The 26409-nt window shown below is 41.9% G+C and overlaps 1 protein-coding gene across 1 annotated transcript; it reads right to left on the reverse strand.

The window, feature by feature from the left end:
* Window positions 1-6918: 6918 nt before the first annotated feature.
* dleu7 (deleted in lymphocytic leukemia, 7) lies at window positions 6919-14370 on the reverse strand. Its single transcript, NM_001007981.1, is given in 2 exon segments — window positions 6919-9358; window positions 13910-14370. Coding segments are annotated over 2 exon segments (636 nt in total). The 5' UTR covers window positions 14339-14370; the 3' UTR covers window positions 6919-9151.
* Between the last annotated feature and the right edge of the window lie 12039 nt (window positions 14371-26409).

A 26409-nucleotide genomic window follows, 5' to 3' on the forward strand; every position in this document is an offset into this window, starting at 1 on the left:
CTGCGTGCTCACAAACTGATGTCCCATGTGCCCCCCCCCCTAAAGTCACTGACTAACAGGTTAAAGAGCTGAAAGCAGGAAGTGTTCTGGCTATAATGTTAGACATCTGCTTACTCCAGCCTTTATAGATTATATTTTTGCCTAACTAACTATATTAGAAATATTTTTTATTTTGCGCAGTCAATCCATTTTACCCAGTTTCATTTTTACACTGAACTGTTCCTTTATGGTAATAGAGGTATGGGACCCCTTATCCGGAAACCCATTATCCAGAAAGTTCTGAATTACGGAAAGGCCATCTCCCATAGACTCCATTATAAGCAAATAATTTTAATTTTATCAAATGATTTCCTTTTTCCCTGTAATAATAAAACAGTACCTTGTACTTGATCCCAACTAAGATATAATTAATCCTTATTGGAGGCAAAACAATCCTATTGGGTTTATTCAATATTTAAATGATTTTTAGCAGACTTAAGGTATGGAGATCCAAATTACAGAAAGATCCCTTATCCGGAAATCCCCAGGTCCTTAGCATTCTGGATAACAGGTCCCATACCTGTAGTTGTTTCCACTGATAATTGTAATAACTGAATGGTTTTCTCTAAGATAACATTATGTATGGTATTGCCCTGCACGTATGGGGAATCATAAATCCCTGCTGTCCGTTTATTATGAATAACAAATGTGGGCTCACCCTGCCAGATGTAAAGGTTAATGTAGTTACATCTGTTATATCACTTTCCTGCAGTCCTATCCAGTTGCTAATAGGGAGTACCATGTATACTGAACTGGGTGAAGCAGCATTGCACTAATATGGATTTAACCCTGAAAGTGGCAGTCAAACATTTTGCAAACTGGAATATACCAAAATACAGAGCAAGTGTGAATGCACCAAAAAAACTTTAAATATTTCAGCAGAGAGGATGAGGAGTAGAGAAAAAAAAAGAATACTGCAGAAAGTGTAGGAATTTGGCATTTTTACCACTAAGTGCTATGGTGGGAGAGGCTATAACAACTGACGGATCACTGTCTGCTTCTATAATACAGCGACGCGCTTCTGCCTCTAATGGAGTTATGTAATATAAGGCAGTAAGTGCCTGGGCAAACTTAGTGCCTTTGATTACATTAGTGGATTATACTCTTAATAGCAACTCTTAGGGCGAAGACACATGGGGAGATTAATCACCACAGCTTTTTAAAAAGTCAGTTGCGGTGACTAATTGTGGCAACTTTCCTGCCAAAGGTTACTGTATAAGTCGCTGTGACCAATTGCACATGGTTTTCGCTGAGCGGATTAGTTGTCACGACTTTTTAAAAAGTCACTGTTACTAATCGCCACATGTATCTTCACCCTTACAATATTAACCACTACATGGCTTCACAGAATGGAAAATGATGTCATCAGTTATAATTGCTGCTTAGTGGTGTCAGTTATGACACATTAATAAAGGAGAATTAAAGATAAAAACTAAGTAAGCTTTATTAGAAAGGTCTATGTAAATACAGCTAAAGCACTCTCTGAATCCTCAGTGAAAAAGAAAAAGCATTTATTTCCTTTTATTCTGTATACATGATCTTCTGTGTCAGACTTCCTGCTCTCAGAAAAATCCTTCAGGGCACGGCAGGAGTCTGCTCATTTGCTCCTCTCTCATCTCATCTGTTCCCCCCCCCCTTCTGTTCTCTCCCCTCCAGGGTCGGACTGGGCCACCGGGACACCGGGACCCCGGCCCTAGTGGGCCCCGACGGCCCGTTCCGACCTTTGCTGGCGCTCCCCCTACTGACTGTTCCTCCCCTGACGTGTTCAATTTATACGCGCTCGGGGAGGACGTCGGGTGGGGGCCCTGCGGGGGGGGGTTAGGGGGGCCCCTGCAGGGGTAGGGGACACGGCTGGCAGGGGCACCTGCAGGGCCCCCGAAGCGGGAGCCCTGGTGGGCCCTGCACCCCCAAGTCCGACCCTGCTCCCCTCTCTACTGATATCTGAGCTGAGAGCTTTTCCCTGCCTGCACACTGCTGCCTGGAAGTAAAGTCAGACCAAGCTAAAATGGCAGCTGCTATCATAAATAAACAGAGGGAGCTTCAAGGACTCAGGTATGGTAAATCATCCTGCAGAATAAATATTGTGTTCTAGCTTGCACTATTGTGACTAATCTCTTGGCAATAAAATGCCAAAATGCCTTTCCTTCTCCTTTAAATATATGTATTGCAAAAAAAATTACCCAATGTCAATGAGAAGTCTTATAACTTGCAGTCTTTTTGGGGAACATAGGATATTTTTTACCTTTATTGACTAGTTTTTATGTGTGTCTGCATCTCGGTCTTTGCATCTTTCATCTATTGAATCTATTAAGTTGCATGGTGGTAAATAATAATAATATTCATAGTGAATAACGTACCCCGTATTGTAAATAAAAGGATATTATAAGTCAGTTAAGTCAGTTCTATGACCATATACAGGTTATGGAACTCCGAGGTGACTTCTAATATCCTGATATTTTTCAACAGGGGGTAAGTTATTTATTATAATGCACAAGTTTCAGTGATCATGTGACAGAAACTACATCAGTAAGCAGCGATTATAACTAATGACATCACTAAACTGTTTATAAAAATATCATTTACATTATATTTACGGCTCTTGAGTGTTATTTATATATAAACACTCACATAATTAATAGGTTTTACGTTGGGTTTCCAAATAAGCAGAGCTTTGGCATCTCAACCACTCGGGTGGTTGGCCAATTCAGACCAATCTAATTATTTGGATTATCCTAAATGGATCATAATAAGGTCATCAACAGGCTGAAGCAGCCTCCCTCCATCCAATGGGATTTTTAAACTTTTCCAATAGATCTATTCAGTCCCCAGCCAGGTTTAACTCTTACGCCATCCTTTTGGCCACAAACACGGGTCAATAAGCTGAACGATTGGTCTGGCATGGTTGTTCTGGATCAACATTTTACTAAAAACTACTAAATGACAGTATACTGTATGTACCCAGTGCCATGCTACAAATGAACAGAATACAAAGCAATCTGTGCCAATTATTGACTATCTAATAGCTTATCATTATTATGACATTATGAAATGCCTGTCAAGTATATTAAAGAGGTTCTTCTGACCCCTCTTTTTTACCATAAGCTATAAAGTGCAGTGTTGCTTTCCTCCATAGCAGAGGCTCAGATTTCCTATATGTATGGTAGATTTTACCTGCCATATTAGAGGAATACTTTACAGGCAGCATTGTAAATTAGATTTGCAGATAATGGTTAACTGACAGGTAAATACGGTATTCTTTTATTAAGGAAGGCGCATAACAACCACATTACATTTACAAAGTTAAAAATAAAACACAAAAAAGTTAGGCTTTGTCTCCCTCTAGTGGGCCTAATGTTTCCCTACATTTTTTTATATCGAACAGGGCTAATCAATCAGAGGCCCATGAGCCTGAATTGGCCAGGATGCAGGGTGAGACTGGGGTGTTTGGGGCCCACCAGGGCTGCCACCCCAAGCCCTCCCCCCCCATCAAACACCCCATTCCTGCGGTCAACTTGGCCCCACGCATATGTACATCACACAGCCCCCTGCGCACATGTGTCAGACCAGAGATGTGTCTGGTATTTTTGCAGATGAAGTTCAGAGCAGGGAGCGGACCTGGGCCTGCAGGTATGGGACCCGTTATCCAAAATGTTTGGGACATAGGGTTTTCTGGATAAGGGATCTTTCCATAATTTAGATCTCCATACCTTACATCTATTAAAATATAATATAAACATTAAATAAATCTGATAGGATTATTTTGCCTCCAATAAGGATTAATTATAGCTTAGGTGGGATCAAGTACAATGTACTGTTTTATTATTATGGAAGAAAAGGAAATCATTTTTAAATATCTAAATTATTTGATAAAATGGAGTCTATGGGAGACGGGCTTTCCATAATTCCCTCTAAGTTGTTTGTGCTCTCGGGTGTGCACAGAATTTTGGGTGACGACACATCATTTTGTGGTTATTTTGACCCACTCACTTCTCCATGTGCACAGCCAAGGTGAAATTAGAGGGAACATTGGCCCATACTGATGGCAGTAGTTCTCAATCCTAATAAATGATAAGTATGCTCCCTGGGTTTCTCTGCAGCAAGGAAATGCTTGTGCTTTGGAGGTGGGTTGAATGCAGAAGTTCTTATTGAGAGAACAGCAATGGGCAAAATGCTGCATGTGCTGTGACCTCTGACACTGCCTAAATCCCAGTTCATTATTTCAACAGGTTCAATTTTCAGCTCTCAGTCTGTCTGTCTGACTGACTCAGCAGTAAAGGGCTTAAGTACTATCGTTTTTTCTGGTGGTGGATTGCACCAGGGTCATTTTAATAAATGGGCAAAAGGGGCAATTGCCCAGGGCCCACCATCAGACCCTTCATCTGCTGTTACCTTTGACTGAAGCATCCCCCAAAAATGGCAGACCCCTCATTTTAAACAGCTGTAAGCTTAATATTTACTTTATATTAGAACAAATGTTTAGAAATTATATATTTTTAATAGAAACTGTCATTTGTTACCACAGTTCATAATTTTCCAGCACTGTGGTACCGACTGGCAAGCCTGGACCTCATATCCATTTCAGTAAGCACAGGTATTTATTTGGAGCTTTTTATTGGAGCAGTTTTGAGCCCTGCCAATGAGATCTTTGCCATGGGCCCACTGGTACCTTAAAGTGGCCCTGTTTTACAGTTCCAAAACCACTTCATACCATAACAATGTTATTGCGAGCGTGACCCTCCTGCTAAGGGGCCGGTGGGAAAGTTCTGATATGGCGTAGGTGGTGCTGAGAAAGTGCAGCTTCTTGATTCAGGGCTGCACTCCTAGGTCTGCAGACATATTGCATGTCATACCATTGAGTGGCTCTTGCTAAATTCACACTTGTCATGCAGAATGGTGCCTGGGCCTCCCCATCCTCACTTATGTACTCTCATTCTCTCAGAGCTTCATGAGGGAAGCTGCTACCACCAGAGTACGATAACTTAACAGCGCTACCAAAACAAAAAAGGTAACAATCCTATTAGGGAGGCAGTGGCCCACAATTGGTTCAGTATGCATTCTGTTAATAAGTAACTGGCAGGAATACAAAGCACTTGCTAGGTTATGTGAGCAGTTACCAAAGCTATTAGGCTGCCCCCCTGTGAGGCTTGGAGCAATAGCATGGGGGCTCAGCCTTAAGGCTCTGGCACACGGGGAGATTAGTCACCCGCGACAAAACTCACTGTTCGCGGGCGACTAATCTCCCCGGATTGCCATCCCACCATCGAAAATGTAAATTGCCGGTGGGATGGCATACGCGGCGGAGTGATTTCAGTGAAATTGCGCAAATTGCCTCGAGAGGAAACTTGCCACCGCATATGCCATCCCACCGGCGATTTACATTTTCGCCGGTGGGATGGCATTTGGGGGAGATTAGTCGCCCGAGACACAGGAGATTTGTCGCGGGCGACTAATCTCCACGTGTGCCAGAGCCCTTAAGATCAGTTAGGGTAAGTATTGGGTAGAAGGGCCTTTTGCTCCCCTACATACACCTTAAAGCCCAGAATGAAGGTCAGTTACTACAGGTGTGGGACCTGTTATCCAAAATCCTCAGGACCTGGGGTTTTCCAGATAAGGGATCTTTCTGTAATTTGGATCTCCATACCTTAAGTCTGCTAAAAAAATAATTTAAACATTAAATAAACCCAATAGGATTGTTTTGCCTCCAATAAGGGGTAATTATATCTTAGTTGGGATCAAGTACAGGTACTGTTTTATTATAACAGAGAAAAGGGAATCATTTAACCATTAAATAAACCCAATAGGGCTGTTCTGCCCCAATAAGGGGTAATTATATCTTAGTTGGGATCAAGTACAGGTACTGTTTTATTATTACAGAGAAAAGGGAATCATTTAACCATTAAATAAACCCAATAGGGCTGTTCTGCCCCCAATAAGGGGTAATTATATCTTAGTTGGGATCAAGTACAAGGTACTGTTTTATTATTACAGAGAAAAAATCAATTTTAAAAATGTAAATTATTACATTAAAATGGGATATGTCTTTAACATAGTATGGAGCTTTCTGAATAACAGATCCCATACCTATGAGATTCAGGCTATATATATATATATATAGGCTATGAGCTAAGGGGGACCCTGCCCAATGCTTGGACCTGGCCAAAGTTTGAAACTTCAAATGGAGCTTGATCTGTAAAAACTATTGCTTTCAAGTGATGGAAGTGATGACAACATTGTGTCAAAGGATGATATAGTTTATCCAATATTCTCCAAAATGTGATTTCTCTAATGATAGTTTGATGAACCCAAAAACATACATTCAGTTTATCCATATATGGTTATTAAAATGAATAAATGTTCTGTGGTTCATTTGTTATGCATTAGCATAATGGAAAATAATAATGAAAAATTGCTCAGAGCACCCAGTGTTCAGTGTTTGAGCACTTTTGCAATTATAAGTCGCTTTTCTCTATCCTTCCATATCTTTTTCCCATACAGAAATAGGGAATGACCATGCAATTGGCCAAATAGTTTAAAGCAATAGGGCCCACTGACACCTGGGCCCACCGGGAGTTTTCCTGCTATCCTGGTGGGCCAGTCCGACACTGGACTCTATGGGAGATGGCCTTCCTGTAATATGAAGCTTTCTGAATAGTGGTTTTCCCTGCCTGAAATTAAATTATTTCATGAAGCTGAAGCATAACAAACAATCCACTGAACTTTTAAAATACAGAAATAAAACCTGATGCTCTGATGTGATAGAAAATAGCACAGCCCTTTAAAATCTTGACTAAGGTTTGTGTACACGACAATGAATTGGAAACAAAATCGATCTTAGGTATTTTATAGAAGAATTAGATAAGAAAAACACTGGGACAGTTATTTTGTACCTGTAGATTTTTTACTAAAACTGTAATATTATAACAGTTTAAATAAACATTCTTGACAATACTCTAGGTAGGTTTCACAGTGTATTTCAAAAAGGTAAGGCAAATAAATAAGAATTGTATTAAATTGGCTGTATAAGCAAAGGCAGATATAGAACCAGATTCAATCCAATGAGAAAAGCGTATTTCCTAATTCAATTATGAATTTCCCCATAGACTTCTATTGGAAACCATGAAATAAATTTTTGTGTGTCTGTGCCAGGCCCATAATGCACTAGATTGTCAGTACTGCCATTGGACAGCAATTTCAGGGTCAGTAACAAAGAAAGCAATATTTCTGTGTGACTGCACAGGCGATTGTCTCTCACTGGGCCCTAAGGCACAGTTATCCAAAGTATCCAAGAGGGGTCCAAATGTGCTGGGGCCCATATGTGAGCACAATGGGAAACAACGCATTGTAAACATATAGTCACAAGCATTATAGTATTAACATTTATTCTGGCATCTTCACATTTCAGAATTATGAGAAACAGAGAATGTACCCACAGTGTATGCTACTGCAGTTGTTATAGGATGCATTCACCAGACTCAACTGCACTATAGCACATGTAAAAAGTTAATTTAGCCCATGAGGTGCCAAGCCAGAGCCTGCCAATGTGCCCTAGGCAACCCGGCTGGTAACCGTGCCTTAACCAGCCCCCCGTACAGGGGAAAGCGTGCATGGTGACAACACAGAATAGGACAAGCTTAAGTGTGCAGTGGGGGGACAAGGGCCCCTGTAGCAGGAGTAGGCAGACACTTGAGGTATGTGCTCGCCCCTTCCCATCATTGTGCCATAGGCACGTGCCTCTTCTGCCTACCCCTAGTTTGGGCCCAGCGCCAGGCATACTTTCCCAAAATTGTGTAGCTTGTCATTTACATTAATGGAATAAAATGGAGTCTAAAAACAAATGCAAGTTGACAAGCTACAATATATGGCCAGATGTGCCATAAGCCTTTTGGATCTGTAGCCATGAGGGTGCAGAGGAAATTGGTTGGGCAAGAAGGTTGTCATTTACATTAATAAACACCTAAAGTTACTATTGCACTGATGATGGAAACAGAAGTTCAGTTTTGAACCTTACACACGTCCATCACACTTCAATATGCCCTGAATGCTGGACCTATAGAAGTGTGTGACATAAAGGCAAATACAGGAAACAACAAATTGTCAAATGAATACTTATGTAATGTCCATAAAAGAGTTAAAAAGATGCTACACAACAGTAACACACTGCTTGTTCTAGAACCTGTTGCACAATGTGTTTCCCAATGCCAGGGGCAGGGACGTAACTTGGTCACTCTGGGCCCCCCTGTGAATCTTCTGAGGGGGCCCGGCAAAACCAGTCCCTCCTCCCCCCCCCCCCTTGCCCTCTGGCACTGCACTTCCCCGCTGTATACATAGTTACACCACTGGCCAGGCGATACTTTGTTATAGTTCAAATGTGAAATAGCAGCATCGAAAACTGTGCAAAAAAGGAATGGGGGGCAGTGGGCAGTGATTCTTCCTATGGGAAAGGGGCAATGGGAGGCAGGGTTAGGCAGGCAGTAGGCATGGTCCCAACCTGCAGAGAGAAGAGTAGGCAGGAGGAGACATGGTGGGTGCTGCACAGATTCTCTGGATAGCAGAGGCGCTTCGTTCCAGCATGGATGAATGAGAGTCAGGAATAGAATAACACTGTCAGTCTAGGGGGAATTGGTCAGAAGGAGACCAGTCTGAGTTTTCACATAACATGATTTCACATAATAAAGAGATAAATAAATACACTAAATAATACTGACTGCAAATAAAAGAAAACATTCCTTTTTATACTCAGGACCTCTGAAGCCCATGCTCAGGCCTCTAGATTAGATTACTGTTTACCCTACAGTGGCTGCTGAACTGCAACTCCCAGTGGCTGCTGAACTGCAGGCATCCCAGACTGACTAAAATTCACCCTACCATTTACTCAGCATAAATATTCACATGTCATATTATTGTGTTATTTAGGATAAACGAATGTCTGCCAGTTTGTCAGATGTCAGAGAAGAGAAGCCACCAGAGAAGCCATCTTGTCCCTGTGCTGCTCATGCAATGGAACGTGCCAGTCTTTATGAATTGTTCCTTGTGTGCAATAACTGTATAGGTTATGGCAACTCCTGGCTTTCCATTCATATTGCCTATTGTTCCATACCAGTCCTATCTTTGTTCAGTCCTCAGTGAGCTTTTTCAGTATGGAGCGCAGATCCTCGGCGGCAGCGGCACAAAACTCTGAGTTCAGGGCTAAAAGGGCAGTGATCAGATTGGTGATGATTGTCCTTAAGCATTGCTGGGCCTCATTCACATCCTTATCAAACTTGCGGTCCTCCTCCTGAAGAGCCATATGCGTGCAGATGTTTCTGAATTCAATGCTGTCCTGCAGGAGCAAAGGCACAGGAAGTGTTATGAGAATCTGCAATATATACTGGGTTGTGAATTAGCCATGGCATCTCCATGTAGTCATCAGCACACAGAATATTTATACCAAGTTATTCTTAACATGTTCCAGAAGGACAACTGGGAGGCTGGCCTCCATATCCATGTCCCTTACACTGCCAACAGGTAGGCCAGCCTGCTTCAGTATGAATGTGCCTGGGGTATATTTGCTCCAGCCACTCTGGCCCAGATATCAAACGAAACTTGCATATCAAGCAAAATAGAAGGCAGAGAAGGTTGACAGTGGCAGGCAGGGGCAAACTCCACTCATCCCCAATGAATTAAAAACTTAAATTCAGTTGCCCCCCAATCAACTAACTGACTTATTTGCACATTAATTAACTATTGTTTCAACTATTTATATGGGCTGCTTGTTATAGAACAGTGAACCCCAACCAGTGGCTCGTGAGCTACATGTTGCTTACCTCCCTCTTCATGCTGCTCCCAGTGGCCTCAATGGAGGAAAAAAATGCAGTTTTACTCCAAGCAGCACCTCCTGCTGGCCAGCAGGCCACATGGGGCTAGCCCTTATTAGCCATCCCCTAAGAACTTTTTTTCATGGTTGTGTGGCTCCCTAACACTTTTTACATCTGAGTGTGGCTCACAGGTTAAAAAGAGGTTGGGGATCCTTGTACCATCAGCTGTTTATATTGGGATCTATTTACTGAATTACATGACCAGCATCATTATTGGGCCCTTACACTTATGCAATTTACGTAACTTGTGCAAAAACTTACATTACTTTCAAGGACCCCTATACCCCTATAATGAATACTTAACCAACAGATAGTTTATATTTTGTTAAGTGGCCTATTAAAGAATCTCGCCAAACTGGAATATATATATCAGTAAATATTGCTCTTTTACATCCTTTCCCTTGAGCCACCATTTAGTGATGGGCTGAGTGCTCCCTCAGAGATCACATGACCAGAAATAATGCAGCTCTAACTGTAACAGGAAGTAGTGTGGGAGCAAAAGGCAGAACTTTGTCCATTAATTGGCTGATGGGGCCTAGCATGTATGTGTGCCTTGGCTTGTTTGTGTTTCTATTTAGGATTACCCAATGGAACATACTGCTAAAAAAGTATACTTTTATAAAAATGGTTTATTTAGATGAAGCAGGGTTTTACATATGAGCTTGTATGCAATATATATTTATAAAGACCTACTGCTTATTATAGAGTAACATCAGCTGTTTATATTGCACACACAAGGGGTGGGCCAGGATTTTAGTATTGTGCGCTTCTGTTTATGGGGGGCCCATATTAATAACTTGTACAGAGCCCCAAATTTTCTGATGTTGGCCCTGGGCATAGGCCTGCAATTAATTATAACTTTAGGCATCAAATCAGTTTAGATCAGTAGTCAGGAAATGTGCTAAAATGATAAGGTCCCCATACACGGGCCGACTATAGCTGCCGATATTGGTCCCTTGGACCGATTCGGCAGCTAATCGGCCCATGTATGGGCAGAACAGAGCAGCCTGGCCGACCGATATCTAGCCTGAAATTGGCCAGATATTGATCGGCCAGGTTAGAAAATCCAGTCGGATCGGGGACCGCATCGGCTAGTTGATGCGGTCCCCGAACCGACTTCCCCATTGCCGCCTACATAATCTGATCATTTGGCCCCAGGGCCAAATGATCTTGCTACCCGCTATCGCCCACCCGTAGGGCGGGTGCAGTGCGTAGTGCAGTGCTGTCCAACTTCTGTGGTACCGAGGGCCAGAATTTTTCCGACCTACGTGGTGGAGGGCCAATAATGGAAGCCAGTTTTGACCACTCCCCTTTTTGAAACCGCACCCACTTGAAACCACACCCATGTTATCACATGACCATACCCATATTAATGGTTGTAGTACAGCAAAAACCTGCCATACTCTGCCTTCCCTACCCTGCCTGTGTGTGCCATACTCTGCCTTCCCTACCCTGCCTGCGTGTACCATACTTTGCCTTCCCTGCCTGCGTGTGCCATACTCTGCCTGCCCTACCCTGCCTGCGTGTGCCATACTTTGACTGTGTGTGCCATTCTTGGCTGGTTTGTGCCATACTTGTGCCATACTTGGCCTGTGTGTGCCATACTCTGCCTGCCCTACCCTGCCTGTGTGTGCCATACTCTGCCTGTCCTATACTGCCTGTGTGTGCCATACTCTGCCTGCCCTACCCTGCTTGTGTGTGCCATACCCTCCCTGCCCTATCCTGCCCGTGTGTTCCATACTCTGCCTGCCCTATACTGCCTGTGTGTGCCATACTCTGCCTGCCCTACCCTGCCTATGTGTGCCCAGGGGGGCACCATCCCAGCTGCTCCAAAAAAAAAACATTTTTATATATTATAACATACCCCCCAACACTGTCCTGCCGGTTTTTATAGCGCATCCAGCTGTCCCGGATAGTTATATCAATCTATGGGGGCTATTGGGGGCTCTGTCTGTGGGGCCCCTATAGTAGGTGTTTTTTTTTAGTATTTTATTTTTACTTCCGTAATATTTGGGGGAGGGGGCACAAAAGTAAATTTCTGCTTAGGGCACCCATTTGGCCAGCAGCGGCCCTGGCAGGGGGTGAACAATGCAGAGATTAAAAGGTGTGAACAACACAGGGGATTACATGTTTAAACAATACAGGGGGATTACAGCCTGAATCTGAGGTGTTAACCATGCAGGGGGACAGTTAATCACAGTACTGATACCATTTAAATCTTACACAAGAGTAAGCCATCAAAGCAGCCAGACAGGTGGGGGGCCACACAGAGGCGGGCCGCCAGTTGGACAGCACTGTATAGTGTATGGGCACCTTAAGCCCCTCACCCACAAATAACTGTAAATATACTGTAAATTGCCTTGTGATCTCATTGTGACATTAAACACACTAAGATGGAATCAGCAATGGGACATCTCATGTCTACCCACTGGCTCCGGGATAATTAGATTTATCACTAGCGAGGGAAAAAGAAAATAGCAGCTGGGCAATCCATTGTCCATTGTATGCAGGGGGTGCGAGATAAAGCAGATCTGCACAAGTAATTGGCTTTCTGGTGGTGCACAACCAACACTTGTTAGAAAGTTTCCTAATTTGAATACTTATAACTGCTATACTATGTTTTAAACAAAATTCATTTTTGGAAGGGTCAGTCATGAAATCTCAGTTATATTTAATGAATCATTATTACTGATCATTGTAGGTAGAGAAAATACTGCACATTTTACAATTTGGTTTTTTTTTTTGCTAGGTAAAGTTTTGGCACGGCTATGTCTGAAAGATACTCGCCTATAAAGCACAACAAGAGTGCCCTGAATGAATATTTGGCCCACACAGGGCACAGTTTCATAAGAAAGGATGTTACTTCATCCGATTACTCATAGCAGTGCCAAGTTATAAAATACACGCAGCTTTGCCACATTCAGGCACGAGAGTCAGGAATATCCTGTTGTGTCTTTAGTCATAAACAGCATTCTTTTGTCAAATGACGTGCTGAGACTCTTCTATTCAGAGCTGCAGAGTTGGAAGCAATTTTGGGTACCTGGAGTCAGAGACAGGAAAATATGTCTTTTTGTTTAAACTTTAGGTTTAGGGAAGGTTTGTAGTTTAATACATAAAATAAGAAGCCACAATGACAGAGGCTTAGTTATGGAGTTAGGAACAGTATCCTCATTCATGTTGGCAGTGACGGCCTTGGATGGCCAATAGGGTAGTGGAAAACCATGACCTCCTAACTATGTACACTATAGCATTACTGTATAATATTTGTATATAATAGATAGATAGATAGATTTTAAAGGTTTTTAATTTCCTTATTGTTTTTAGGTGTATTTTGTCATAGGGGAAATCTTTTATGGGCAGCCTAGTAACCATTTACAGAAACAATTTTATGACAGGACACAGAGGGCAAAATAAAAGGTTGTTTAATTTAAGTCCTTTTGTTTGACAGGTGATAATAGGAGTGTGACTGTATAGAGCTCATTAGGTCAGGGACAGACATAGTAAAGTCTGACCTACATAAACAATGAGGCGGATTATAGTAATCCGTATAGTAAGGATGAACGATCAGATTATACTTATAATACAGGTATGGGATGTGTTATCTGGAAACCTTAGACACCACAGACTCCATTCAACAAAATAATATATATATATTTTTTTTTTATGATTTAATTTTTCTCTGTAGTAATAAAACAGTATCTTGTACTTGATCCCAACTAAGCTATAACTAAGCCTTATTTGAAGCAAAACAATCCTGTTGGTTCTATTGAATGTTTAAGTTATTTTTAGTAGACTGAAAGCATGGTGATCCGAATTACTGAAAGATCCCTCATCTGGAAAACTCCAGATTCCAACCATTCTACATAGCAGGTCCCATTCCCTTAGTAATAGCAGTAGCAGAAGCAGTATTATAACAAGCAGGGTACAAATATCAAGGTAAAACTATATAGAGGAAACCTCGCAAATGGCCACTAGATGGCAGTATCTCAGTAGGCTTATTACAGGGCAGCGCTTACCTTCAGCTGAATGCCAAGGGGCCGCTCCGGCGGTAGGTGCTGCAGCATGTTCTGTTCCACCAGTAAGAGCTGAGCGGTGGAGTTGGTGACCCTGGAAAGGCGGTTCTGCGATGCCATCTGTGCCAGTGTAGGGGCTTTAGTCCCCGCTGCAGATCCTGCCCTTAGTGCGCTGGATGTAGTGACGGAGGCAGAGTATAAGCTGGCAGAGTCTGGCTGCAGTTCCCTGGCAGTCCTGGTGCGACTGGTGCTGGTACCTTCCCCGGCACATTCATCATTCAGTGCAGTGAGGCCGGTAATGGGCAGGGGGTGCGGTTCCTCTATGAGAACACAGGGTTCTGAGCCCCTGTCCTGCAGCAAAGCCCTGAGCGTGTGGAACGCTGTGACCTGGTGGTTTAGCGCGACTCCGACCATTCCGGGTCTCTGCATCATGTCTCCGACACAATCGCACCCTCACTAACTGCAATGAGAGATCTGAGGTGTAAAGTCCATATACTGCTGTTTCACAGTGTGCGGTCCGACCTGAGACCTCCCACTGACCCCAGGGTGCCTATCGGGAGTGCCTGTTAGTACATAGCGCAGATAGTAAGAAGGGCTCCATGAATGGCTACTGTGCGCACTGGGCTGGAGTAATTACATTTACACGTTGGTTGCTAATCACATTAACATGTTGTGTAGGGCACATGGGCTACTTTAATCGCTGTGTTTTGTTGTTGTGTCACCACTTCCATTATAGACTGGAAAAGTGTAGTGACATTTTACATTTAAATCTGTGGGTTGTTTTGGAGCAACATTTTCAGGGCTACTAATAAATGAGGCTTTGTCTGAGCCCTGTCTGCCACTGACCCTGCAGAAATAGCACATCTTTATGTATTGCAAAAATATGGCACCAAAGTGCCAAAATCCACTGCAGCTGACTTGCATGGGAACTGCCTGCAACACTTGTGTCTGACCTTTTCAGGTGACAGTGACCTGGAAATAGTGGCATAACAAAGGCCAATGACAGAGCACTTTATCGTCCATCAGAAATCTTCTCTCCCACTGGCGATAAAGTGCCCGGAAATAGCTCCTCCTGGATTCACTGGAATCACAGCATGCAATCACTTTCTAGTAGCAATTCCAGGTACTTGCGCCTTCATTTTTCTTCAGTTACCCAGTATTGCTGCATATAAAGTGTTTTACATGTGGTAACAAGGCATCCTGTCTGTCAGAGCCGCGCTGACCTGCCTGTTGCTGTTGTGTACTTGTGCTGCAGTTTCTATCCAGTGTGAGGTGCACAGTGCAGCCATTCCACCAGACAAAAGTACTGGCCAAATAAGCCCCAAGGGGTGCGCTCTTGCGCCTTTGCCTGAGGAATCGTAAATGACCCCTCATATAAAGTACCAGCCTCTTTTGTATGCTGGTGTTCTGGGCCTTGCACTGTGCTCCTTTTTCTTAGGTTCCCCCATGACATACATGCCCAGATGTTCAGGCTATGCTGTTAGAATAGGCCAAACCACCCAGCTGAATGTACATTAAATGTTAATGAGTCATTTAGATAAAGGTACTCAGCATTTCTTTTGCTCTGAGAATATATGTAGAGTTTACCTAAAGCGAAACAGGACATCTGGTGTTTTCCCAAAAGAAGGTATACTCCCATCTGTATCAAATCTCACTAAATCTTTAAAAATGTCTTCCCCTTCACTTAGCTTCGGATCACCACAACACATTATTCTCAGCAATCTGGCTTAATCGTGGGAAATTGGCTTCTTTCGCATTTTACCACAATTGAGCCAGGTCACGGCAATTAATGTGTTTCACTTGCAGCCATCTAAAGGCAAGTAAATGGGAAGGCATTTTCGGAAGACTTGACGCCCACGGTAGCGTAGATTTACTGCTGGGCTACAAATCTCCCGTCTGTCATGGTGTTCCTGCTTTTATTTAAATGGTTCTGTTTGTGGTTAAGAAAGCAAATGGGATTCTCACAATATACTTTCATTGAAGGCTGCAGTGGTCCCTGTATGACTAGGTCTGACATCTGAAAATGTTGCAGAAGCCAGCGGATTAACAATCCTGGAGGAGAACTGATTTCTGCTATATTGTTTCAAGGTCAGAACCAGCAGTGAGTGCAGAAAACAGAAAGAGATAAACAAACACTACTTCAGTTCCAGTTACATTTGCACAAAGCTTTAAAACCAATAAGGGTTTTTTTTACTATTAATGTTTAATATAAAGTTGCTTAGAATTACAGCTTCTTTCATTATGCAGTTTATGGTGGGGATCCACTGAAGAAAAAACTCTTAAGGGCTCTGGCACACGGGGAGATTAGTCGTCCGCGATTTCAGGGAAATTGCCTTGAGAGGAAACTTCGTGATGCGCCGCATATGCCATCCCACCGGCGATTTCCAATTTCGGGGAGATTTGTCGCCCGCAGGCAGGGAGATTTGTCCCGGGCGACTAATCTCCCCGTGTGCCAGAGCCCTAATAGATTTCATTTAACTGCTGGGGGGAAATAGTCATATCCTTATTGTTATGTGTCCTTTCCTCCTTCTTTAAATTATATATACAATGAGAAGCACTCTGTTATTTATTTTATATATATATATAAGTAGGAACATACAGCCAACGTTACATTTCGGTCCCTGTTGGGACCTTCCTCAAGGTAACGCCACCCTAATTACAACCATACATAAATAGCCCATCCCAAATTGATAAAAGTGACATCATATCAGTGAACATAATTATAGCATAACGTGCAGTGCATCAGCATACCTACATCAGGCAATCAATATTAAGTTAAAAAAAATTGCTAAATACAGCATCATAGTGATTAAAAAGACATTTTTCTAAAAAAACACAAAGTGCAATATAACAACATACCTGCACCAAATGATATATGATATATATATATATACAGCTTTAATTTGGACCTTTCTGAATTTTAGGTTTAAAGAAAAGAGATATGTCTGTCTGTCTATCTATCGTCTGTCTGTTTGTCTATCTAGCCATACACATTTACCAGTGTATGCCATTTATCTTTCAATCTACTTTTTCCCCAAATCCCCCAAAAGGACCACACTGCTCCCTGTAACTTCCTGAAAACCTTTGTTCAATCAGTTGTCGGGTGATTGGAGGTGACCAAAAAAAACTGACAATTCAAGTGCTTTGACAAAGTCAGTGGGGATCAATAAGCTGTCCTTGATCTGACGGGAAAATCAGATGTAACCAACCAACTATCAGTCCGGGAGGCCCGTTGGAGGGCCCTATATATGGACAGATAAGCTGCTGAATTAATCTGAAGGTTCCTAATCAGCAGCTAAAATCTGCCCATGTATACTCACCCTTATTTCCAGTTTGGGCCCACATAGTAACAATTTCCAATTATGCGCTACTTTGGAATACTTTTTTGATGCCTGGAAAAAGCTGTTGCTGTGGTTTTTTTTCTAAAAACATCACCAGCCTAGGGAATAAATCTTAGTGATTGATTCACTGTGGGGCCCCAAACATTTTGGCAGCCTCCCAGTGAATCCACCTTTTTCTTGTCCTTTTAAGAAATAGATGAGCTTATCACACATTCTAATAAATCCCCTTTCCCTCTGAGTATAACCACTGAGGGTGCTTAAACATCCTAACTACCCCTGGGCCAGACTGTTTCACACCTGCTCCCTCCTCCCACAGCTTATCCCATCTTGTAGCCATAAGTAGAGAATATAAGCCTTACCGTAATGTGGGTGCCCGTGACTGTGAGTGACTGTTCCTATTTTATTCCCCATGTAGCTACGAGAATGATAATAACAGCTAAGAATTATGCTCAGCCCAGATAATTATATTTAGATGCGGGAAGAAATAACCCAAAGTGAAACAACAGGTTCTACTAGATGGCCCATTCCACGCGTGCTGTGCTGAAACTCAGGAAGGGTGGAATTAATCAACACCCTGTTTATCATGGAAGGTTACGCTATAAAAAATACATTCTTATGTCATTTATATTAAGGCTAATTTGCACTAATCACAGGTTCATACGTACAGGTTATGGACCTGAGCGCCAGGGATAGGACTACTGAGAAAGAAAAATCCTGGGGCCCCAGGTTAAAAATCAGAGATGTATAAAGTGCAGCCCTCCAGGTGTTTGTGAACTGCAATTCAAGCAGTCGCATCAAAGGGGTAGTATATCTTTATGTTAACTTAAGTATGTTATAGAATGGCCAATTCTAAGCAACTTCTCTATTGGTCTTCATTATTTATTTTTTATTTGAATTATGTGCCATTATCCTCTAAAGCTATCCGTACACCTTAAGATTTTTCTCTCCCTAACTACCAATTTCAGAGTGATCGGACAAATCCATCAAATTTTCATAAGGTTAGTGGGACTGAACGATTGCACATCTGGTGATTTTTCATCCGATATTGGACAGAATATCCGTTGGGCAGGTTTGAAAATTTTTGTTGCTAACAATGACATTTGCTCATTGCCCAATTGTTTGCAGGGCCAAGCAGGCAGTTTTCCTAGCTTCAACTAGATCAGTGATGCCCAACCAGTGGCTCGGGGGCAACATGTTGCTCCCCAACCCCTTGGGTGTTGCTCTCAGTGTCCCCAAACCAGGTTGTTATTTTTGAATTACTGACTTGGGGGCAAGTTTTGGCTGAATAAAAAGTTACTACCAAATAAAGCTTCCTGTAAGCTGAGCCTTATTTGGCACCTCCATGAACTTTTATGATGCTTGTGTTGCTCCCCAAGTCTTTTTACATTTGGCTGTGGCTCACGAGTAAGAAAGGTGGGGGACCCCTGAACTAGATGATATCATTTGAAATGGTCGTTTTTGTTGATGGGAAAATTGAACTTTTAAACTATCGTTTCAGGATAAGCTTGATCCTACCATAACAAACCTCTTTTAAAATCTTAACATGTATTTTTTTTTATTACTTATTTTTCTATTCAGGTCTTTCATTCAAAGCACTCCCAGGTCGCTAAGGAATTTCTGGATAACAGGTTTATAGATAACAGATCCCATACCCATAGTAATAATAAGTGATTGCTGTGTGACAGTGGTTCATTTATAGCCGGCAGCATGGCGATGTTTGAGGGCACTGTGTGCTTATAAGGGAGTTTATTGACTTAAATAACCTTATGTAATTTATAGACAAATATACAATTTGACATTCAGACTTGCAGAAAATAAAATGACAGGGCCCAATACTGATTTGGGTGGGACACCAAGTAATATCATCCAAACTTGACAGGATTTCTGGGTCACTTATAAAAAAATAAGTTTAGGATGCACACCAGATGATTATTGGATGGCATTTCCTGTACTGAGGTTTGTAAGGAATTTTGGCTAATACAGCCCTAATATGAATAGTGTGTGAGTCTCGTTTCACAAATCGTAGTACCTCTAGCGCTGAGAGGGAAGTACTACCATGCGAGTGCAGTAGAGGCTATGTTTCTGGGTAACGGGGTAACCTACAGTATGTGGCAAGCATTTAAAAGGAAGATATATGGGTTATAAATATAATAATAATAAAAAAAAAAGACACTAGGGGGTATATTTATCATGCTGTGTAAAAAGTGGAGTGAAGCATTACCGGTGATGTTGCCCAGGGCAACCAATCAGCAATTAGATTTCAACAGTTAGAAAATGAAAGCAAAGCATCTGATTGGCTGCTATGAGCAACATCACCGCTGATGTTTTACTCCACTTTTTACACAACATGATAAATATACTCCCTTGTGTAGGTGCAGTAACCCATACCAACCAATCAGTTGGTAGCGTTTACTGGCCACCTGTTGAAAACAAACATCTTATTGGTTTCCATGGGTTACTGCACCTGGGCAAATTAATGCCTTTGATTACAATTGGGGGTTAGTGGCAAGAACAATATTTGCCACTGCATAATACTGCGCTACAAACAGAAGGAATGTGCCTTTAAATGTTGTCTTTTTACTGCTTTACTGGCAAACACCAGACCTTGTTAGCACCATGCTGCTGTTCCACTTTCCAGGCTGTTTAGTAGTGTTACCGACACTAAGCCAGCCAATCCCTATATAGTTCCTGTAACTCAAGACGTGCCATTTAAATAGGAAGCACAGTTTTTTAGATGCAAAATGCATGTTTATATAATCACGGTGGCACATTTTGTCTAGAAGTTAAGTTTTTAAATGCTAAGATGCACCCTCAACAACTTGAGCACGGTGCGCCAATATGAACACAAATTATAGTTCATTTGGGTAAATCATATGCAGATTCTGTTGAATGCTTTCCCCACTACATTTGTATTGAAATGGCATCACCTCCAGCCCAGTGAGGCTTTCTTATCTGTCTTGCTGTGTAAAATAATGTAGAGCATTCCTAAAACACAGCACCAAAACATCTGTTTGTCATTGTTCTAAGGAGGAAAGCTCTGCAAAATAGCTGTTGTTGCATGTATAAAGCATATACCTTTATGTTTGCCGTTGTATTTTCCATCACCCCCGTTTGAGTGCCCTTTATAGGATTGCCACCCCCTCCCCAGTTTCTGAAGGTTAAAAAAACTGATAAAATCTCCCGATCCATGAGGCACATGATATCATAGACATACACACCCCTAAACCTCACCAGCCCACCACTGTGCCACCAACATGCCCACTGATGTCGCAGGCACACACCATTTGTCCAGATTATGATTCGGACAGAGGTGGCAACCCTAACCCTTTAACCTGTCTCCAAAGATGGGAACACAACCCATGTAAAAGGAAAATATGCATACTATTTGACTATTTTACTCCTTTGTGAAATAACTTCTTTTTCAGAATCAGAAGCTTAATTTTCCCTTGCTCAGCACATTCCAGCAACATTCAGATCACACCCTGGGTGTTGCCAGAATGCTACAGGGAAGCACTCAGTACAGTTATATCTCCATTTCACTACCATTACTGTAGTTAATGATTCCTAGGCAGTGATGCTAAAAGAGAAAACCTTTACAATAATCATCATCATCATTTATTTATATAGCGCCATCGTGGCCTTTCCTGTTGAGTGAAAAGGCATTAATGTTTGATAAATGCTGGTTCTGAACCATACATGTGCCTTTCATTGAACAACTGATCACATGCTAAAAGCGATGTTGTTTATAGTGTAAGGTAATCTCTTGCCATTCAACATGGCACAGAGGCCAGGACTTTTGGGTTGCCTTACAGGTTTTGCTCTCTCCAACAAAGTCCTAGCCCCACTAAGGGCAAATAGTTCATCATATAGTTTTCTTTAACTACCTTCGCTTTCCTTAGGAGTTTCCTTTTAATAATATCCCTGCTTTAGGCTGATGCCACACCAGGCGTAGGGCTGATTTTTTCGGCAAGCGGAAAAACGCTTGCCGAAAATTCAGCCCTACGCCTGCTACTTGTGCCTTCCGAATGAATGGGATACGCTCGGGTGCAGGCACATGTAGCCGATATACGCATGAAAACGCGAGAGAATGCAAAGTCTATATATATAGTATATCGGCTACATGTGCCTGCACCCGAGCGTATTCCATTCATTCGGAAGGCACAAGTAGCAGGCGTAGGGCTGAATTTTCGGCAAGCGTTTTTCCGCTTGCCGAAAAAATCAGCCCTACGCCTGGTGTGGCATCAGCCTTAGCAACTCTCTCACTGCTTCCTGCTTCCATGGCAGAGAGCTTCCTGCCCCCAGGAGGTGACTCACCACTCACACACCTGTACTAGTTACCTCAGGCTGATTACACACAGGCTCTGTTATTCTCATCATATGCTGGGTCTCATAGAGCATTCTGGGAGATGTGTACCTTTCCAGTGTTTCCCAGATATATGGTTGCCACCTTTTTCTGTAACTAATGCTGGCCTTCAGGTTTTGGGCGGGGCTATGACATAAGGGGTGGACTGGGTGGTGGAAAGTTGGGTGGGGCCAGTAATTGGGCGGGGTTATAGGCGGAGCAAAGGTAGACCCACGGTTATAAAGGGTGATCAGCACTTGAGGAATGGGAGGGATTTATAGGCCATTACAAATTGACCAGCAAGTACATTTCTGGTAAATTTTTAATATAGGTGACAACCCTACCCAGACACTGTTGCACAAATGTAAATTTCAAAGTGGGTCTTATTTTTAATGTGCCAGCTATTGTTTCTTAAAAGACTACTATGTTGTATGACAAAATGGTCATAATTTCCCAGCATTGACCTGAATGGTAATCACCTAGTGTATCAGGTAATTATTGCTTGAAAACCAAGCATCATTTCACCCCAAGTCAACTGGCAAGGTCCAGGTGATTACCATAAAAGTCAATGCAGGGGCAAATGGGACTGTTTTGCCACCCAGAGCGCCAAGTTGGAAATCATACAGGTGGCAAAATGCTGGCAACACTCTTTGATGCTTCCCCATGTCTTACTAAACAATTTTGAGATATATTCGCATGTTTTCTAAATTGTAGAATTTTGGTAAATTTCCACAAAAAACATATTTTGCGCAAAGAATACAAACATTTCAGAATTCTTTAATGCTTTGGTTACATTTTCATCGGGAGTATCTTTTCGCCAGGTTTGATCTGTCGAGTGCCATTGAGTGCTATGGAAGGCTTCAAAGCCAGAGGGGTTATTGTGGTGTTTACGAACTTTTCGGCCCGAACATTTTGTGACTTTCGGAACGCAATTACGATATTTTCGTACGCACAATAAAAGCATTGTTGAGACATTTTAGAACTACAGAAATGATTGTGGTTACTTCAAATTTTTACCATATTGCGTTTCAAGGCCAGAAAAAAAAGCGCATTTTAGTAAATGTGCCCCTATGAGTTTGGTTCACTTTTCTCCACCTGTAAAGAAGTAAAGAAGTTGTTTTGGAGAACAAATAATTTGCTGATATTGTTAAAGGAACAGTAATACCAAAATATGAAAGTGTATAAAAGTAATTACAGTATAATGTACTGCTGCCCTGCACTGGTACAACTGGTGTGTTTGCCTTAGAAGGACAACTATAGTTTATATAAACAAAGCTGCTTTGTAGCTATGGGGGCAGCCATTTAAATGAGAAAAGGCACAGGTAACGTAGCAGATAACAGATAAAACCCCATTATATTCTACAGAGCTTATCTGTTATCTGCTATGTAACCTGTGCCTTTTCTCCCTTTTTCCAGCTTTAATGGCTGCCCCCATGGCTACACAGCAGCTTATTATATAAATTATAGTAGTGTTCCTCTAGCCAACACACTACTTTTACCAGTGCAAGGCAACAATACATTATATTCTAATCACTTTAAAACACTTTCATTTTTTGGTGTTACTGTTCCTTTAAAGGACAAAGAAAGGTTAATATAAATTAAAAGTAAGTCTAAAGGCATTCTTTTTAAGTACTTACTGCATATCTAAATTCCCAGATCCCTGCTTGCTTCTCTGAGATATGGTGCTGGCAGCCTACAGCAGTGTGAAGACTACAGTGACATCACTGAAATCTCTCTCCCTTTCCTGTAGGTGCCAGCGGCAGCCTTCCTATTCTCTGAGCATGTGTGTAACTGGGTCCTGTCTCCTGTTCTGAGCTACACATGCCCACCAGCCAATCAGAAGCGGATCTGGCAGAGGGGAGGGGGGGTAGTGAATGAAACACATGTGCAGTATGAAGCAGGGAGGGAAAGGAAGGGAGAATACCTTTTTAGAGATGGCTGCCTGTTCTAGAAAATGTGAAGTAAGTGTGACTGAGTAAATATTTGATTAGGTGAGCCAAAAGTGTGGCGTTTTTACTAAACAATAGGAGGACTATTGGGCAGTATGCTTTTTACATTTTGATTTGCATTCTCCTTTAAAAGTTATTTTCACTTTTGTGGGAAGGCGAGACTCTGGCATTTATGACTGACTATGATGATCCTCGCCGTCTTTATACGGTACACAAAGCACCCCTGTCTGCCTGTCACCCCTGCTTATGTTATTAAATAGAGTCAGTTTCTCTGTATGTGAGAGATATGGTGCAGTGGCAGATGGGCCTTTGCTCAAAAAACACTTGCTTGGGTGGGACAAGAGAGCAATCTTTTGGATGTTAAACCTTATATACTTCTTATAGAGGTGAATATGTAACAGAAATAGCACACACTATAATATCCCTGTTAGCTATACAAGGGTGCTGTTAGACTTATCCAAGTAGATATGAATGTTTACAGGGTAACCCTTTTGAAATAAAAAATAGCAAAAGTGGTATAAAGGTGATACCTTTATTGGCTAACTAAGATAACCATAGCAAGCTTTCAGAACATTTTAGTTCCTTTTTCAAGCTGATTACCTTGAAAAAGGAACAGGACCTATTCTTGTGTAGATTTGAAAGGCTGAGCTCTGCTGTAAAGCATTTGGTATGGAAATAAATTGCTCCCTTCCTGTTTTACTTAATAACCTGCATAGACATTGTGAATATGCAGATACTACAGTACTGTCTGTGCCTTTGCTGCTGAGTGCAGGAAAAGAATCACAAAATTATTTACATTTCTCAGCATTTCTCAGCATGGTGCATCTCAACTTTTCTGTTTGAGTGAAAACCTGCATGTTTTAGGAGAGGATAATATCATGGGGTCTCTTCTTGTTCTCAGAGCATTTTATCCCACTGTGTATGTAAAGGAACAGCTCTAGGGCAATGTCAGGCAGAGCAAACCTATTTGTATGCTCACTTAAAAAACACTGCCTTTAAAAACAACATAAGCTATTAAACTAGCCACAAGGCCATGCTCTGTCATAGCTGGCTGACAGAACCATAGGGCTCATAAACGCAAGCACAAATACAAATTCTAGAATTCATAGTAAATTTTGCAGGCATTGATGCTATTCACAAAGGTACTTGCACCCTTAGAATGCACTGAAGAATTGCACACAATTACGGTGGATATAAAAAGTCTACACACCCCTGGTAAAATGTCAGGTTCCTGTGCTGTACAAAAATGAGACAAAGATAAATCATTTCAGAACTTTTTCCACCATTAATGTGACCTATAAACTGTACCACTCAATTGAAAAACAAACTGAAAACTTTTAGATGGAGGGAAGAAAACCAAAAAAATAATGTGGTTGCATAAGTGTGCACACCCTCTTCTAACTGGGGATGTAGCGGTCTTCAGAATTAAGCAATCACATTCAAAATCATGTTAAATAGGAGTCAGCATACACCTGCCATCATTTAAAGTGCCTCTGATTAACCCCAAATAAAGTTCAGCTGCTCTAATTGGTCTTTCCTGACATTTTTTTAGTCGCATCCCACAGCAAATGCCATGGTCCCCAGAGAGCTTCCAAAGCATCAGAGGGATCTCATTGTTAAAAGATATCAGTCAGGAGAAGGGTACAAAAGAATTTACAAGGCATTAGATATACCATGGAAAACAGTTAAGACAGTCATCATCAAGTGGAGAAAATATGGCACAACAGTGACATTACCAAGAACTAGACGTCCCTCCAAAATTGATGAAAAGACGAGAAGAAAACTGGTCAGGGAGGCTACCAAGAGGCCTACAGCAACATTAAAGGAGCTGCAGGAATATCTGGCAAGTACTGGCTGTGTGGTATGTGACAACAATCTTCCATTCTCTTCATATGTCTGGGCTATGGGGTAGAGTGGCAAGACGAAAGCCTTTTCTTACGAAGAAAAACATCCAAGCCAGGCTACATTTTGCAAAAAACACATCTGAAGTCTCCCAAAAGCATGTGGGAAAAGGTGTTATGGTCTGATGAAACCAAGGTTGAACTTTTTGGCCATAATTCCAAAAAATATGTTTGCCGCAAAAACAATACTGCACATCACCAAAAGAACACCATACCCACAGTGAAGCATGGTGGTGGCAGCATCATGCTTTGGGGCTGTTTTTCTTCAGCTGGAACTGAGGCCTTAGTTAAGATTGAGGGAATGATGAACAGTTCCAAATACCAGTCAATACCAGTCAATATTGGCACAAAACCGTCAGGCTTCTGCTAGAAAGCTAAACATGACAACGACCCAAAGCATACATCCATATCAACAAAGGAATGGCTTCATCGGAAGAAGATTAAAGTTTAGGAATGGCCCCACCAGAGCCCAGACCTGAATCTGATTGAAAATCTGTGGGTTGATCTGAAGCGGGCTGTGCCCAGGAGATGCCCTCGCAATCTGACAGATTTGGAGCGTTTCTGCAAAGAAGAGTGGGCAAATCTTGCAAAGTCAAAATGTGCCATGCTGATAGACTCATACCCAAAAAGACTAAGTACTGCAATATAATCAAAAGGGGCTTCAACAAAGTATTAGTTTAAGGGTGTGCACACTTATGCAGCCACATTATTTTAGTTTTTTTGGTTTTCTTCCCTCCACCTAAAAGATTTCAGTTTGTTTTTCAATTGAGTGGTACAGTTTATAGGTCACATTAAAGGTGGAAAAAGTTCTGAAATGATTTATCTTTGTCTCATTTTTGTACAGCACAGGAACCTGACATTTTACCAGTGGTGTGTAGACTTTTTATATCCACTGTACGTGCGACAATGTTTGGAAACTCTGGAACTACTGTGAGCCTGGACCTGGGGTTATTTTCAAGGTTTGCTTGTC

The sequence above is a fragment of the Xenopus tropicalis genome, chromosome 2, assembly GCF_000004195.4.
Source record: "Xenopus tropicalis strain Nigerian chromosome 2, UCB_Xtro_10.0, whole genome shotgun sequence".
Lineage (NCBI taxonomy): Eukaryota > Metazoa > Chordata > Amphibia > Anura > Pipidae > Xenopus > Xenopus tropicalis.